Source organism: Podospora pseudocomata, chromosome 5 (assembly GCF_035222375.1).
Source record: "Podospora pseudocomata strain CBS 415.72m chromosome 5, whole genome shotgun sequence".
In the NCBI taxonomy this organism is placed as follows: Eukaryota; Fungi; Ascomycota; class Sordariomycetes; order Sordariales; family Podosporaceae; genus Podospora; species Podospora pseudocomata.
The window spans coordinates 4,663,249-4,679,545 of NC_085889.1; the positions used below are offsets into that span (position 1 = coordinate 4,663,249).

The window sequence follows — 16,297 nt, forward strand, 5'->3', positions numbered from 1 at the left end:
GGTTTGATGAAGGGAGGGGTGAGACAATGAGAAGCTCGAGTTGTTGGGCGCAGAAAATGAGGCAGCTTGGAAAAAACCAACGCTGCTTTGGTTGCGATAAGGCAAAGCATCAAGACCTTCGGATGGCCCTGGCTGCTGAAGCTGCATGAAGCCTGCAGTACCATCAAACACCTGGGGGAAGGAGACGCTAGGCGTCATAAACGATGGTTGTTGATGAAGGGTGGGCGGCATGAAACCGAAACTGGAGGTATAATCGATAAAACTGCTGACACCACTCTGATCATATGCGGTCCCCAGGTCACCCGTTGAATGGGAAAACATTACAGATGCAAGATCAGGAGCTGGTGTTAAGTCGCCCGTCAAGCCTTCGGTGAACGTTAGAAAAGTAAATTCTGGTTTGACAATGGGAAATGTGGAAGGAGGTATGGGTCGACTGTACCAAACGCTGGTGATGCGGTAGAAATGCCTTCCACCACCAGAGAATCCGACGGGCTGACGTGCTGTGGGAGAAGGAGAAGCTTGAGTTCTGAAGCAAACTCGGCTTGTGCGACATTAGAAGTGTCACTCGGCCAACCCCGGTGGCTTGCTTCATGGCTGGGCTATGAGCAAGCTCACACTTTGTGCCCTCCGATTTCATGAATGCCGTCATGTTCGAAGCAGCCGGGGCTGCAGAGCTGGTGACGGTAGGGGGGCGCAGTTGCAGGCTAATGCTGTTTTTTGTCCCAACCTCCGTATGCATAGCCTTGTGCTCCACTGCCCAGTCGTTTGCAACCAAGTCAAGGGTGTCTGAAAATTCACAATCCATGGCCTGATCGAGATATTCCCTTTGGATTCCTGGAAAATGTTTGTGTAGTGCGGCAGCTAGTCGACCTTTCCCTTGGATTTTAAAAAAGGAAGTGTAACTATGTAAGTCTGCTGAGAGCTGTGTCGCAACGTAAGGGGATCTTGGACGATTCTTGCCGTCGAATAAGACATCCCAAACCGCAAACTACCTTGCTTCTGAGGTGTTCCCCTTTTGCCTCTGCTTGAACTGCTTCAAGTGCCGTGGAGTGGCGAAATGGCGGAGGTGCTCAGTTCGTAGGATGTGCTGCTTGACTTGCTGAACTCCCCGCAAACACAACCTGAAGCAATCTTTATACTTGATCGGATCATGTATACCAAAGGGGCAAGCGAACATCTTGTTATCCTCCACTTGCTGGCGTCTTTGGCTTTGGCGTGGTTTTGGGGGATCAATTGAGACGTCTGGGGCGACAAACACACGTCTCGAAACAGTCGAAAGGGCTATGTCATCAGCCATTGGTTTTAGAATTTTGGTATGTGTGAGTAATGTAGCCTGGCGCCAATGTTGAATCGCTTCCTACTCACCCACTGAATCCTGAGGTGTATGTTGCAGTGGACTTGTGGGTTGTGGCTGTCGTTACAATGCTGATGCATCCAGAAACAACCAATCTGAAGCGACAGGGGCCGGACACTGTGCAGAACATTAAAGTTTGGTAATGAAATCAGCTCACTCCAGCGAAGACTGAAGTTCTGTCGACATGTTTGCGGGCCCATTGAAAAGAACTTGCCCGTGGCATCATTAAAAAATGGATCGGTGGGTAAGCAGATAATGTGTGATTGAGACAGCTCACTCTTGCAAAGATCTATGACTTGGCAAGGAAGTACCATATGGTAGGCAATGAAACTGAGAGGCTTACATGAAGTAGGTCAAATTCCACGATACTGGAGTATAATGTCACTGACCTCTTGTTGCTGTGTTTGAGGAAGGAGAATGAAGAAGTTTGCTTGTGCTAACCCACCCCAAGGTCTGTAGGAAAGGGTGGTTTAAACCCCGTACAAGGTCTCATGCAACACACACCTCTCCAGCACATTAGTGTTGATTGGTCTGGTGTGCGCATGTGGCTGCATGTGTGCAGGACGGCACAAACTGCTCAGCACATTTGTGCTGATGAGCTGCAAGTGCGTGACCGGTCAGTGGTGCCAAGTACAACTCATATCCAGTCAAGTCAACCAAGCACCTAATCAAGACCGACACAGGTGTGCTCTCACAAATCGAGGTGACGGCCATGTGCGAGTGCCCATTGTCCTGCCTCAACATGGTCAATACCTTTGATGGGAAGAGAGGTTTCGAGCGAGTTCGAGATACAAAAAGGCCATGCATTCCTGCCAATCTGCTCTTACAAACAAATGCAATCTTGTGCTCCATTATAAAATAAACACTGAAAACCGTTCCCGGAAGATCCCAGATACTATCTGTTTTTGAAGGTGTCCCTCGTCGCCAGCATCATGTCGACAATCTCCAACTCCTCGCAGGTTTCGACTGCCGTTGCGTGAGTATATCGCCACGCCAACAACGACTTTGCCAGCATATGTGCTGTTGCTTACTGATACTGGTATACAGAACTACCTCAGATATGATTGTCCGATCCATGCTGGACTCTTACTTGAACGAGGCTCCCACCATCACTGCCCGATTAGCCATTCCTGCTAGCTTAACCTCGACAAGCCAAAAGCCGGAGAGGGATAACAAGGAGGAGAAGGGGAAGGGCGAGAGCGGAAAGAGAGAGAAGAAACCCTAGGCGTTCTGGTTAATCAGGGTCGATCGGGTGGTTTCCATGCCCTGTCATGGGAGAAAGATGGACAGTATTATGAGCGTCTGCTGTCTTACTTTCAAGGAGTGACAGAGAGGGTAATGGTCCGTTATCGAGAGCACTTTATATAACAAATAGTTTTTCGGTTTCAATCCATGCTTCATGTTAACAAAGCTCTATCATCTTTCCGTCTCCAGCAAGAGGCTGTCGTAATGCTTTGGGTCAACGTGACGGAGCAGGCTTTTGGCTATCCGATAATAAACTGAAGAGACCGCTTGAATTCTCCCCCGCAATTACCTAATTCAATGGGAATAGATAGGTAAACAAGCAGAGGTTTATCAACTTTGTGATTTCAAGAAAACCATTACGAAATATCTGGCTTCGAGCTGTCTACTTGTTAGGCCTTTAAAATCGGCACTGACCATGGCTTCTACTATGGTTCGGTTCCTTGATTCGTAAATTCTGGTTGTTTCGTAAAATGTCCTTTTAGCTGCAAATGTGGTATGTGCGTTAAATCCGGGTTAGGGTTAGCGGCCAAAAATCACACTTTGGGAATCAACCGGAATTTGCGAATTAAGGAACCTGACTAGGTGGCAGCCTGGTCAAAGTGCCGATTTTGAAGGCCTAACAAGTAATCTTGGATTTGGCACGTCGTGTGAACAAAGTTTCTATCACCGACGTTGAAACAAGGTCGGACTGGGTTGCGGGGAAAACTCGCCAATTGCCGGGCCTAGCAACACTGGCAGATCCATTCTGACAGCCGAAAAAGCCCGTTCTGGCAGGTCGAGTGCAGTACGTTAGCACAAGTCAACTAATGCCAAGGTGCTGAGACATGCGATTTCGGATCAAAATGTCCCAAAGAGCTTGCAAATTCATGGACAAATGCCATCTTCTTGACCAAAAATGTTGAGGGAATTGCAGCTCCCGCCAAGCTCACGATCGTCGATCCCTTCAATATCCGATCTCCACGCCCCCACTCCGCCGGATCGCAAACAGGGTTAGGGCTCCTATCAAAAACATCACAACATTTCTCTCATCTGCATGAAGAGATGCACAACTCCGCTTCCCTACGTCACAGAATGGGACCAATTCCCAGCCCCAAAAAAAATGAGAATTAGAGGCTGACGGAGCCCACCCACACCGCATTTTTAGTCTCGCTCAACATTCCATCGGCCGCCGGACAAGTGAGGGGAGAAAGGACGGAAAGAGGGGAAGACCAGAGGAAAAAAAAAAAAAAAAACACCGGACAACCCGCCCAGAAACCTTGGTCATGCTCAACTCACGTGTCACCACGTCGCTCTTGCAGCATCCAACCTCCGCCGCTATCCGACGCGCTTTTATCTCCAGTTCTAGCTCCCCTTCCTCCTCTTTTCTCTCTTCTCCTCTTGTCAGGTCCGGACCGTTGCGCTTCCCCACACCAACAGCCACAACCCCTTCCCTCCTGCGTCATTGCTCCTCTGACTCCCACTCTTCGTCATCATCATCAAACCCAAAGTCCAAACTCCCCAACGCCAACCCCTCATCGGACAAATCCACCTGGCGCGCCATGGCCGAAAAGGACATCAGCCGCTACCTCCGCCAAACCCACGACCGCGTGTTCGAGCACAACCGTGCCTGGGCCGCCGAGAAGAAGAAGGCCGACCCCGACTTCTTCGCCAACCTCTCCGCCGGCCAAACACCAGAGTACCTCTGGATAGGATGTTCCGATTCCCGCATTCCCGCCGAGCAAATCACTGGCCTCGAACCCGGCGACGCGTTTGTCCACCGCAACATCGCCAACCTGGTCTGCAACACCGATCTTAACGTCATGGCCGTCATCAACTACGCCGTCCGCCATTTGAAGGTGAAGCACATTGTTGTGTGCGGGCACTATGGCTGCGGTGGTGTAAAGGCTGCCATGTCGGCCAAGGATCTGGGGATTTTGAACCCCTGGTTGAGAAATATCAGAGATGTGTACAGGCTGCATGAGAAGGAGCTGGATGCGATTGCGAACGAGGAGGAGAGGTATAACCGGTTGGTGGAGCTGAATGTGATTGAACAGTGCAAGAATGTGGTCAAGACGGCGGGGGTGCAGCAAAGTTATGCCGAGAATAGCTTTCCGATTGTGCATGGATGGGTGTTCGGGTTTAATGATGGGTTGTTGAGGGATTTGCAGATTGATTTTGAGGGCATGTTGAAGGATATTCAGAAGATTTATAACTTGACTGAGAGCTGAGGGGTGGGGTTGGATAGGGAGTTTAATGGCATTGAGCGTTTTCGTCAAGGGATTGGTGTCTGTCGCTGACAACATAATGGGCGCATAACGTGTTATAACTGTTGACTTGCATGTTTTGAACCGGAAAATAGGCCTAATTGACTATTGTTCGAGGAAGATCTCAACAGTCATGCCTCATAACCATATTTCGGGGTGAGCTTGTCACCATATTGCGGTAACTAATTCTTTGTCCACGGCCACATAGCGTCCAGTGCCTGATTTATCGCGAGGCTTTTTATTGCACCAATGAGGTATGCATATATATATCTCTAGCATATAATATTTAGTCAGTGTGAGATTGAAGAGTTAAGTGCCATCCACTCTAGAATCACCAAGGGATCAGGTTTGTTCAACAGTCCCAGCCTTAAAGTTAAAAGGTAAAGCTCAGACAAATAAGGGAACGAGATTACATCTGAAATGCTAACGCTTCACCTTTAATTCTGCACTCAATTCAGAGAAATTCTTTTTCTTTAAACATTAACTATTCGTAGCCAGCCCGATGCCAACCCCACCAGCAAAGTCCGTTTTGGGTGGTTGCTCAGTGGCACATGCTTCACGCTAAACCAAGCCTCATTGCATGCAATTGGGCGGCATGGCTGATGAGATCCTGCCATGTCGTCTCACCAGGGCAGTCAAGGCACAGATTGGTAGCTGAAGACACAGGGTCCGTGTATGCTTCTGGAGCCCTTCCTTCCAAAGAGATGCACCGTCGACCAGCTCCTGGTGCTTCTTATTCCAACCCGCCTGCCCAGTCTTGATATCCCAAGACCAAATGAGGGGGCCGATCCCCGGACCCAGCTGGTGGATATCATGGTGTCGAATTTAGGTTCTGGGAGGAACCACGTCGGTCAGCGGCTTCCCACGCTAAAGTACGACCCTCCGCTCCAAGGTTGAGCGATGCCTGAAAACAATACATTTCCAGGTTGTCGCCATGACACCCCGACGGAAAGAATTGTTGCTGACACGCCCAGATCAAGACCAATGAGCACCTGCCGCCGAGCGGCTCAGCCTGCACCGGTGCATCGGGAAACAGGGGTCCAGATTGCCCCAGGGTCGTGGCTCGCCAGCAGGAACGCCCAATCGCGGGGAAGGTCGCTAGCGAAGACAACGTCGCGCGTGTCCCGAAATGTCCAGAGCTCAAATTTCATCATGAATTTGGTGTGGGTAAGGTGGCATGGATGGCGTTGGGGGAGGGCGTAGATGGCGGCAGCTAAAATGCCACCTCGTGTCCGCCTCCGTGTTGGAGTCCGGACTCTCTCTTCCACATCATCCACGTGTGGTGATGACAATTGACTTTGTGCTATTGTTTCCTTTTGTGACATTGGCAATTAACGTATTTTCCCATTGCTAGTTGCATCTATTTACAAGATGGTCCTTGGACTGTCATCATTCCGGTCGGCATCACGCCTTCCAACCGCCATTCTCGCCATCATATCTGTCTTGGGATCTGTGTCGGGCGTCAGAGCAGCGGACTTGGACAGTGCCCTCGCTGGACAAACAAATCTCACCACGTTTCGTGAGCTAGTCAAGGTGTGCCTAGATTTGCTCTCCATCCTCAAATGTCACCACTGATCAATCTCATCAGGACCACCCCGACATCTTCGCCAACCTCCCTTCAGGCGTCACCATCGCCGCCCCCAACGACGATGCCTTCGACAAACTCGGCAATTATGACGAATGGCGCGAAAACAAAACCCACGTCGAGGCCGTCCTGAAATACCACGTCATAACCTCGATAGTCTCTATGCCCTCCATCATCAAAGGCGACTCGATCTGGGCACCCACGCTCCTGACCGACCCAAAATTCTCCCCCATGAAAGGCGGCCAACGCATCATCCTGACCAAGCAACCCGGCGGGGAGGTCGTCTTGACATCTGGCTTCGCCAACCGCGGCACCGTCGTCGTGGAAGACGTTGAATGGGACAAGGGCCTCATCCAGGTAACCGACTCGGTCATGCGCGTCCCCGAAGGGCTCGAGTCCACAGCCCGCAACGCCTACCATGACATGACCTCCTTTCTCGGCGCCCTCTTTGCAACCGGTCTCTACGACGAGGTCATCCTCCCGGCCAAAGAGGTCACAATCTTTGCCCCCACCAACGCTGCCTTTCAAAAACTGGCGAGCACACTCCCTGCCCTGTCAAAAGACGAGCTTAAATCTGTGCTCCGGTATCACATAGTTCCCGGGCAAGTGTCTCAGATATGGGAACTGCGGAACGAGTCTAGTCTTGTTACTGCGGAGGATAAGCACTCGATTCGTGTACTGAGGCACAGCAATTTTATATTTGTTGATGCTGCGCAAGTTTTGCAGGCTGATATTCTTGTTGCGAATGGGGCGGTGCATTTAGTGGATAATGTGTTGAATCCGAAAGGGGGGAATAATGGGACCAAGGGGCCGGATGTAGAGGCTGTGGTGCAGAGTCCGGCTTTCAGGGTGGTGGGTACGGAGACGGTGACGGGGACGGGGGCGCCGACGCCGTGGACGGAGTTCTTGCCTTGTACGGTTTCTTGTCCTGTGACGGAGACGGTTACGAGGACCGACTCGACGGTTAGTGTGACGAGGAGTGTTGTTGTTAATCAGGGAGGGGTGGGGCCTACTTTCACGAATGGGGGGTTGGGGGCGAGGTGTACGGGGTTGGTTGGGGTGGGTATGGGGGTTGTGGTTGGGGTTGGGGGGTTGGTTGCTCTATAGGCGGAGAGACAGGGGCGAATCTTGATACCTGGTTGCAGTGAGTGTAACATCTAGTATTGGAAAGGAAGTAGTAATACAAGAAGCGTGTCTAACTAGACTCGGGCGTTGTTGCTCGCAACGTCCATAGTATTGATCGCCTGTTGAATTCGGGATAACGATGCACTGGGGATGGTCCGCCCTGCACCGCCATCCCCCGAATCCGTCTCCTTCCCCAGACCCTTCTCTCCCGCCAGCGCTTCAAGTCTTCCCCGCCAAAACTCCCACCGCTGCAGACTGCGCGGGTAGACACCCTCGCACAGCGGGCCGGGCTTGATTGCCGACTTTGTTTTCTCCTCCAAGTCTACCCCACAAGTCATCTCGTTGTACACAAGTTCGGCGCATTGGGTCAACCACTGAGTTGCTACCCAAAGTCTGCACTCAAATATAGTTGGGTCCTCCGGCGGGGGAAATTCCAGCGCCGAGCGTAATTCCCAGTAGGGAAAAATAATCCAGTTCATGTACTCTTCATTCAGGAGCTGTGACGCAAATGAGTTCCAGCGTTTCCAGGCGTCTATGTCCTCCGAGGTGTAGTCGTCCAACTCGGTAGGGTCAAACCACTTGTCAAAGACATACATGCTCAGATCGGGCAGGTCCGCCCAGTTCAGCGTGCAATCCTAGATGGAAAAGAAAGCTGTCAGATATCCTGCTGATGCGATGGTAATGAACAAGTTTCCGCTCACCTCGAGTTCAACCACAAGCCCGCCTCTCGAGCGCAAGTTGTTCATGCCAGCGGCGAGCGCGGCGTGCCATGGATGTTCGATGGGCACGATTCTCACCACCTCAAACAGCATCACCCACAGATTCCAAAGCAGGGTGTCTGCAGCCTTTGTTGACTTGCTTGAGGCAATTAACTGTCGTAGCTCGTCTTCCAGGTTGACCGCGACGACTGCAGAATCATCGCTGGAGTTTAATGCTTTGGCCAGTGTGTCGAGAACATCTGCTTCGCCCTGGGGCATGCTGGGTTCCTTTAGAACCTGGAGATCTATGTTTGGCATCGTGGTTCAATGTGCGAGAAGAAGATGTGAGTATATGGTAGTTTGTCGGACAAAATTGACTGGCAAGAGAAAGTAGTGTGTGTTGTGGAGATGGAGAACGAGGATGTGGGGGAAAAGGGGGGAAGAAGGAGGAAGTAATGGTGGGTGCCATGGGAAAGACGGAAACAGCAGTTGCCGATAAAGCCAGGCCGCTGTGAGCTGGGGACCGAACAGACTACGTCCAAGAACGGCGTTTGATAAGCTGTTGTTACTGGTCCAATTGACAGGCCTTCTAACTCGCCAGCAGGTCATGGTGCTACGTATAGGGCAAGTAGATTGAACTTGCTGATTGAGCCGTGGCCCCACCCTGTGGTTTGACGCCGCCTGCCTGCTGGAACAAAGAACAGGTCGCATTTTCGTCCCATCTTCAGATCAAAGGGCTTGGAACAACGCCGTGCAACCACACCGACTGCTATATGTGAATTGAGTTGATTTTGACCCGCCTCAGGGCGAGACTTGCTTTGGTTGAACCACCCGCATCACTTAGCCTAGACCGGGACTCGTAGCAGCAACTGGGTGGTAAGGGCAAGCACACCAACAACTCACCTACCTGTAACAAGCCTTGTGAGGCTTGGCGCATAAATACCCCCTTGAATACAAAGCCACTGGCCATCTGGTGCTATCCGCAACACTTTCTTTGTTCACAATGGCCTTCATTCAATGAATCATGTCTGATGAATGAAACTCACGTGGAACAGATACGTACTCATCAACTGAGCATACAGCTTTACTGGTGGACCATCTGACCGGCGCTGAGGGCACCAGCCCAGTCATCATGTGCTGCAGTGTCCAGGTTGTATGTAAAGCCTCACTGAGGTAAAGGACAATAAATAGAGACGTTCGTCCTCATATCCTTGGTTGATATTTCCAATCTCTAGTCTCCGTTTGCACATAAATCATGGTAAACTGTGGAAGCCATCACTTGCTTTGAGTCTTTAGTTTAGATCTCCTCCTTACCTTGGCTATAATTCATCCCTCCTTCATGTCGGACTCGACGAATCCACCACAACGCGCACCGAGACGCAGTCCAACGGACTCATCCTATGTAAAAACCCCCCGTTCGCAGCATCGCGAAGAGTTTCCCTTCATGCTAAAGGCTAACTGGAATAAAGTACGACTGCGATGGCGTAGTGGCTAACAAGAACGATCCAAATTCCAAGTCATGGCATTATGCTAGGGATGTCAGGGCGCAGGTCGCCGCTGAGCAGCCACAACATCCACGGGGATGGGGATACCCATCATATTTCGGCGACAAAGCTGGCCTTCCTTTGGCAGCTTCGAAGCCCCTTACACACACTCCAATCGAACCTGGGAGTTTGACTCCATATGTACCAGGGACTAAGCCTGGAGCACACCGGGCAGTCTACAACGACACGAATAGAGCCGTGGTTGATGTGATTTACCACGATCCCAACAAACCTCCAAAGAATGGCTCGAAGTTTGAGGAATTTTCCAAGGCGACTTATGTGGCGAAGGCGGTACCGTGATATTTGGATGTTTGGTAGATTCGATGATTACCTGCCTAAGTAGGCTGGTAGTCAGTATGCCTTTGTGAGAGCTCGGGACTCAGCCTTCGGCCTTGTTATAGATATTCTAGTGCTGTTTGGATCTTGGGAGTATGTATATATTGGTGGGATTTCTACGCTCTTTTTTACTAAGATTTCCTTTGTCTAGTAGATGAATTTACTTCTTTCACTTTGGCTCATTTCTGCCTGCACAAATCTCCCGAGTAAGCAGAGTCTTTTACTTTCTAGAATATAGACACCCGGCAGGTCCAGGCGCATTCATAGCCCGGCATTTGGTTCAGTGAATACCTTTTGTATCTAGTATGACAATATGAGTTGGTTCATTGAAAGGAGCATTGCTCGATGGCTTGTGATAGGCCGCTGGGTGTATAGAGCATGATTATTCGCTCGTCACGCTCACCCGGTACCCCTGAATAAAGCAGGCAAGCAACAAGGTGCAAAAAGCAAAAGATGATTTTGGTTTGGACTCAGATCTCTCCCCTTTTTTCAATGGAATTGTGTCTTCTCTGACAGTCCATACTTGCCTCATCCGTTCTTAAAATCGACACTCAGTCACCAGAGCAAATATAGCACCGGGCCACACTCCCCGATCAGATAAACAAGGAGTGACTAGGTGGGGGTAAGTACCCGACCCCAGGTTTCGGGCCGAGGATGTCTGAACCAAGCTGCGGGGACCACCCGGCACTGAGCTAGTGTGGCGCTCTAATCTCGGGGGCAGCAAGCCACTTTCCTGAAGGAACCATACATTAGTTGCAGGAAGCGAACGATTGTCATGGACTGTGCTCCCCTGTCTTTGCTTCCTAAAATCTGAAGAACACATGCAAGGGACGCTGCAGGACTCATGAACCAACAATAGGAACGGAACTTCTCTGTGCCACGTTTTCTCTGTCAGTCCATATCAGCTTGCTGCACAGATCGATGGCTTCTAAGAACGAACAAGACGAACAAAACAACCCGAGTTGTTGGGTCCCCAAAACGCCAGCGAACTCAACAGTTGATGGTCCCATTTTCAAGTCAAACAAACAAAGCAACGGCGGCGGCACTCTCCGGCACGGACATCTGGAGACCGAACTGACCCATAACAAGTTTGAGCGGTGAGCAAACCAACTTCGGTCCGAGATGATATGATTTCATCTTCAAGAACAAGGGAAGTGCAGAGCATGGATCGGGATCCCAAGGACAGGGTACACCGTGGGGAAAAGAGTACCCAGCACCACCGACACGGAAGCGAACCGCCCGGGAATAACCTCACGAGGCCTGAATCCGGCAATGGATTACCTACAATCCAGGGTCTTCTCCGCACACTAGCTCGCCCTAGCCCACAGCTCCCCACCGGCAGTTCAACTCTGAGAGTGGGAGCAGGTTACATTGAAATAGATGATAATGTTCGTGGTGCCTCAATACTCAACCTCGCTCGTTGGATCGACTCCATCTCTTCAACCCAACCGTAACGATTTCTCCGCTCGCCATGTTGCCAAGACCGGCGTGGTTAACTAAGCCCTTCCTAGCCTCCCTCTTTTTGGGGATAGGGGGGTTTCTTTATGGATAGTGAGTCTGATGATCTAGGTCTCTTAAAGTAATGCGGACTGACTTCCCTTCAGCGACTCTGGAATCATCACCCCGAGTTTGGCGTTGGGTTCGTTCGTGACATACTTTGACAAGCCCGACGCGCCGCTTCGCGGTGCCATCGTGTCTGTGTACCAAGCTGGGGCTTGGTTGGGCAGTGCGTCAGTTGGTGTGACAAGTGACAGGTTGGGTAGGCGAAAGGCCATTGCTTTTGGGTGTATATGGGGCGTACTTGGAGGCGCACTCATGGCCGCCGCTGCCCATGTTGCCATGTGTAAGTTCCCTTGTCTCATGATGTCAACATACGCTGATGAGCCGGTATTTCAAGTGATCATCGGTCGCCTTCTCGTCGGCTACGCGGTCGGGACCATTACCGGAGTTGCTCCTGTTTTTGGAGCAGAAATAGCCAAGACGCACGAGCGCGCAAAGATCACTGCGGTGAACCAGATGAGTGAGTGCCAACCTCTATGGGAGATACTGACCGGCGGCTGATCTTCCAACAGTGGTGGCCTGGGGCTTTTTCGTAGCCTTATGGGTAGGCGTGGGAGAAGGCAAATGGAGCAACGCGAACCAATGGAGACTCGGGTTTGCCATCCAGGCCATCCCCGCGCTCGTTCTCGGGGTCGGCGTCCTTTTCATCGGAGAGTCACCACGATGGCTCTGTCTCCAAGGCCGCTATAAAGATGCCGAGGAAACGTTCAACCGGTGGCATCACGACGGAACGAACGATGAATGGTGCCGGACCGAGTTCGCCCGTATCCAGACCAGTATTGCTGAGGAGGTCGACACGCAACACCACCTCGGTTGGGTCGATCTCGTTCGCACCCCATCTTTCCGGAAACGTCTTTTCGTCGGGTGCTTCGTGTGGGCTGCTGCCATGCTGTCTGGTATCAGCTTTGTCCAGTATTACCAGACCGCCATCTATGCGACGCTGCAGTTCGACCAGGACCAACAGCTGCTGGTGAGCGGTTTGTACGGCTGTGTTGCCCCTGTTGCGTGCATTCTTTCGCTTTTCTTCGTCGACCGCGTTGGTAGGAAGAAGATCTTGGTTAGCAGCTCGGCGTTTCTGTCGGTGTCGTACATGATCATCACGATTCTTGCCGCCTTGTACCCTGCGAGACCTGGTTTCCCGACCAACGCGGCAGCCCAGAAGGGCTTGATTGCCTGCATCTTCATGGTTTCAGCCAACTACTCGGCGTTACTGGGCCCCATGACTTGGATCATTCCGTAAGTTTTTTCTTTCGAGATCTGTGGCTGAGAAGGCTCAGACAGCTGACAGAGCTTGCAGGCCCGAAGTTTTCACCACGGAGCTCCGTGCCAAAGCAAACGCCGTCGTCCAGGTCCTGCACTACTCTATCAGCTTGATCATCACCCAGTGTTCGCCTATCGCGCTTGAGAGGGTGGGTTGGAAATATTATGTAAGTGTCAACGCCATAACTTCACATAACCGATCCATTGCCTGACACTCGCTACAGATCCTGTTTATCCTCACCAATGCTCTTTGTGCGGTTGTCTTTTGGCTTGCCTATCCGGAGACAAGAGGAAAGTCGCTTGAGGAGATTGACGAAATATTCGGTGACATTGAGAGGAAGCGTGACGTTGAGGTTGATGCTGTCGAGAATGTGGTAGTGGGGAAGGATGTCGATGAGAAGTAAGGGGCACTAACTACTATCCCATAAGGACATCGAGTCGATGTCAATTTCGCGCCCCGCGCCAAAAAAAAAACGCTCGGGCCACACACGAGCCGATGTCAATTACCAATCTCGAACCAAAATGACATCGGCTCAAAACCGCATCCAAACACATCCAAACATAAAAAGTTCGGTGTCGAACCCCCCCAAAAGTGCCCATGAGAGTGCCGATTTCATCGTTATCGTTGTTTTGGCCCGGAGATGTCGCGTTCGCCGTGTGCACCGAAGGTTAGGGTTAAGTTGGGGTTAACGCACGGACCCGCACCGGATCGGAGGGACCCGCACCGGATCGGAGTGGCCAAGGTCGGGCGCCAGGGTTCGCCAACGTCCAGCATAATCCCCGCCCCCCGAATCCCCGATCCAGCAAACCGGGAAGCCGGGGACGGTAGCAGGGTTGGGAAACAGACCAGGGAGTACAATTATGGCGGTGCATGTAAGGAGAGAGAAAAAGGGGTAGAGAAAGGAAATAAATATCCGTTGATAATGAATGCCAGAGAATTTCCCAATATACACCCAGCAGATAGAAACACGAGATAGTTATCACAACCGTGGATATTGCAGCAATAAGTCGCATCAATATGCATCCGTTCGATAACGTATTTGTGCCGTTGCCCAGGTATCGCATAGCCATTTGCAGTTCGTGCCACAACGCCGTATTCCCCAGTTCGATCAAGACGCACGTTAATACACACCATTGTTATTTACCAGTACGGCATCGGCAACAGATCATCCAGCGAGCGGTAGAATTGGAAAGACGCGGCATTGTAGGGTCAGATGTAAGCGGAATCCAGTTCCCAAGCCGGGGATCCCGCCGTCCCGGGGTTTGCCAGTTTGGCCCGATGGAAAGAAGTGCATAGTTCCCGGACCAGACGGCCACCCGTGCGGCCATATCCGGCGGACGTATCGCGGCATACAAGCGCATTGCCGAGACGCACATGGTTGGACCAACGTGCGCGCACGTGGAAGGCCGTCGGCCGGTGTTTCACCAGGCGGCGAAGGGGACGTATGGGTCGACAGCATACATTGCCAACAATTCGGCAAGACGGGCACGTTGCAGCGGTTGTTCGAAGTGACGCCAGCACAAGCATCCACATCGACAATGGAAGGCAGCGTGCATCAAAGCCATCCGGACTCAGCAAAGCAGATGGTAGCCCAGTTTAACGAGTTGGCCAACACCGTCAAAGACAACGACCAAAAAGCGGCGGCGGTGATCGGCGAGCAGTCGAGGTTTTCCGCCAACATGTGGGTTCGCCGGACCGGTTGGCCCCGGCATTTACAAGGATTCGACCGCGAGTGGTTGGCCGGCACCGCACAGCCACGAGACCCGGAAAAACGGGAGGAGAGGAATCGAAGGAATACAGAAGACAAAGGTAAGGACAAAGGTAAGGACGAAGGAGCGGCAACCGAGAAGGCGTTAGCCCGTGTTTTATTGGCGGTAGAACGGGTTATATGGCGGGCCCAGCGTGCATCCCGGGTCGAGATAGTTGGGTCGACGGCCATCAATTATATCAGCAGGCGTGAGGCGGGTGGTGATTCGAACGAAAAGCCGTTTCACGCAGAGCAAAAGGGCCAGACGATGGAACGGTACACCGAATCGTGGAAGGCGGTAGTGGCATACGTGTGGCGGACGTCCCATTTGAAACCGGCAGACGCAGCCGAGGCAGCAAAAACCACGGGGTCACGGGGAGATGGGGAAACAGACGCCGAGTCGGAGGATGAATGGGACGACGATTCGAAAATGGTTGGAACACCCAAGCCAGGCACAGAGGGGAGCACCCAGAACCAGCGGCCGGCATACCATTTCACCGCATACCAGGCCAAGGTGTGGAAGCAGTTGCAAGAAGTTGCGTACGCATGTGTGGTGGCGGAGAACCCGGCGGAGGACCCGGACCCGTATAATAGCCAAGACACAAATGGGGATCGGTGTTGGGAAGACCCGGTATCGAGTCCGGGGATAAGTGATGAAGAGACGGGAGAGGAATTGAGCGAGCAGAGAGGCCCGCGGCGGAGCCCCGATATATGTAGCCACGATCGACCCCAAGGTCAGGATATGCGAGCGTTGGAGCGAGACGTTTTGGAATTTTTCATCGCGTTATTGGACCATAACATCGGCGACAACGAGTATCAGAACGCATTATACAGCGGGTTGGCCGTATTAGGGATCCAGGTCGGGCACGGGTGGAGGAGCGCATTGGTTTACACGCCCCGGTTGTCCGCCATTGTAACGGTGGCCCGGATGTTGGTATTATACAAGGCCAAACAGGAGCGGGACGACGAGGTCGAGCAGCGTCGAGCCGGAGGCGAAACGCAGCAGGAGGCGCAGCAGAACGCAAGGAGTCATTTCGACCGGTCCGAGAAATGGTCCAGCGGTTCATGACCATCGTGGCGTTCGACGGGCAGCCGTCGCCAATGGATTCGATATTGCGGTTACGAGCGTACGGCAAGGCGATCCGGGCCAACACCAACGCAGACGGCGTAGTCGATTGGCACGGCGACGAGTTGTTGTACGGGCACGTGCAGTTCAGCATGGCGTCGTTGCGGATGATGGTACACGGGTTATTGCATTCGACACGGGCGCAGTTGCGGCAGGAGGTATTGTTATTAGAGACCGACAGCGAGAGGGCGAGACCGCCGAGGGCGAGACCGCCGGGGTATGCCGCAGATCCAGTGGGATCGATTGGTCGATAACGCGGCCGAGACCCGGGCAGGGTGGAGTTTTGTAGATGACCGGCGGAACCACGACGCATGGAACGGCGTGGACGGGAAGATGTGGTTAGCCGGCCGCGTGGCAGCCGAGGAGCGGTTACGGGACCAGTTTATCGAGGCCGGCAGCGAGACGAGCGGAGGCACAGGGATGCGGTGGAAGATGGACCGAGTCCGCCAGTACGCAGAGTCCATGAAATCGTT

At 52.3% G+C, this 16,297-nt stretch overlaps 6 protein-coding genes across 6 annotated transcripts; 5 read left to right on the forward strand and 1 right to left on the reverse strand.

The window, feature by feature from the left end:
* Positions 1-3,482: 3,482 nt before the first annotated feature.
* QC762_510260 (uncharacterized protein) lies at positions 3,483-4,806 on the forward strand (the record flags this gene model as incomplete). Its single annotated transcript, XM_062891436.1, has 1 exon — positions 3,483-4,806. Exon 1 carries the CDS (start codon positions 3,862-3,864, stop codon positions 4,804-4,806), a length of 945 nt encoding a protein of 314 aa, XP_062742941.1. The 5' UTR covers positions 3,483-3,861.
* Positions 4,807-5,655: 849 nt separating this feature from the next.
* Positions 5,656-6,059, forward strand: QC762_0089050 (uncharacterized protein; the record flags this gene model as incomplete). The annotated part of the gene is made up of 2 exons (XM_062884042.1): positions 5,656-5,688; positions 5,817-6,059. 2 exons carry the CDS (start codon positions 5,656-5,658, stop codon positions 6,057-6,059), a joined length of 276 nt encoding a protein of 91 aa, XP_062742942.1.
* Positions 6,060-6,213: 154 nt separating this feature from the next.
* Positions 6,214-7,534, forward strand: QC762_510250 (uncharacterized protein; the record flags this gene model as incomplete). The annotated part of the gene is made up of 2 exons (XM_062891435.1): positions 6,214-6,375; positions 6,431-7,534. The coding sequence occupies 2 exons, from the start codon at positions 6,214-6,216 to the stop codon at positions 7,532-7,534; spliced, it is 1,266 nt and encodes a 421-aa protein (XP_062742943.1).
* Positions 7,535-7,574: 40 nt separating this feature from the next.
* QC762_510247 (uncharacterized protein) lies at positions 7,575-8,983 on the reverse strand. The gene is made up of 2 exons (XM_062891434.1): positions 8,254-8,983; positions 7,575-8,187 (listed from the first exon to the last, which is right to left on the reverse strand). Exons 1-2 carry the CDS (start codon positions 8,566-8,568, stop codon positions 7,627-7,629), a joined length of 876 nt encoding a protein of 291 aa, XP_062742944.1. The 5' UTR covers positions 8,569-8,983; the 3' UTR covers positions 7,575-7,626.
* Positions 8,984-9,358: 375 nt separating this feature from the next.
* QC762_510244 (uncharacterized protein) lies at positions 9,359-10,094 on the forward strand (the record flags this gene model as incomplete). Its single annotated transcript, XM_062891433.1, has 2 exons — positions 9,359-9,652; positions 9,720-10,094. Exons 1-2 carry the CDS (start codon positions 9,590-9,592, stop codon positions 10,092-10,094), a joined length of 438 nt encoding a protein of 145 aa, XP_062742945.1. The 5' UTR covers positions 9,359-9,589.
* An 898-nt stretch (positions 10,095-10,992) lies between these two features.
* Positions 10,993-13,387, forward strand: QC762_510240 (uncharacterized protein). Its single transcript, XM_062891432.1, has 6 exons — positions 10,993-11,681; positions 11,735-11,973; positions 12,028-12,150; positions 12,203-12,926; positions 12,988-13,117; positions 13,175-13,387. The coding sequence occupies exons 1-6, from the start codon at positions 11,602-11,604 to the stop codon at positions 13,352-13,354; spliced, it is 1,476 nt and encodes a 491-aa protein (XP_062742946.1). The 5' UTR covers positions 10,993-11,601; the 3' UTR covers positions 13,355-13,387.
* The last annotated feature ends 2,910 nt before the right edge of the window (positions 13,388-16,297 follow it).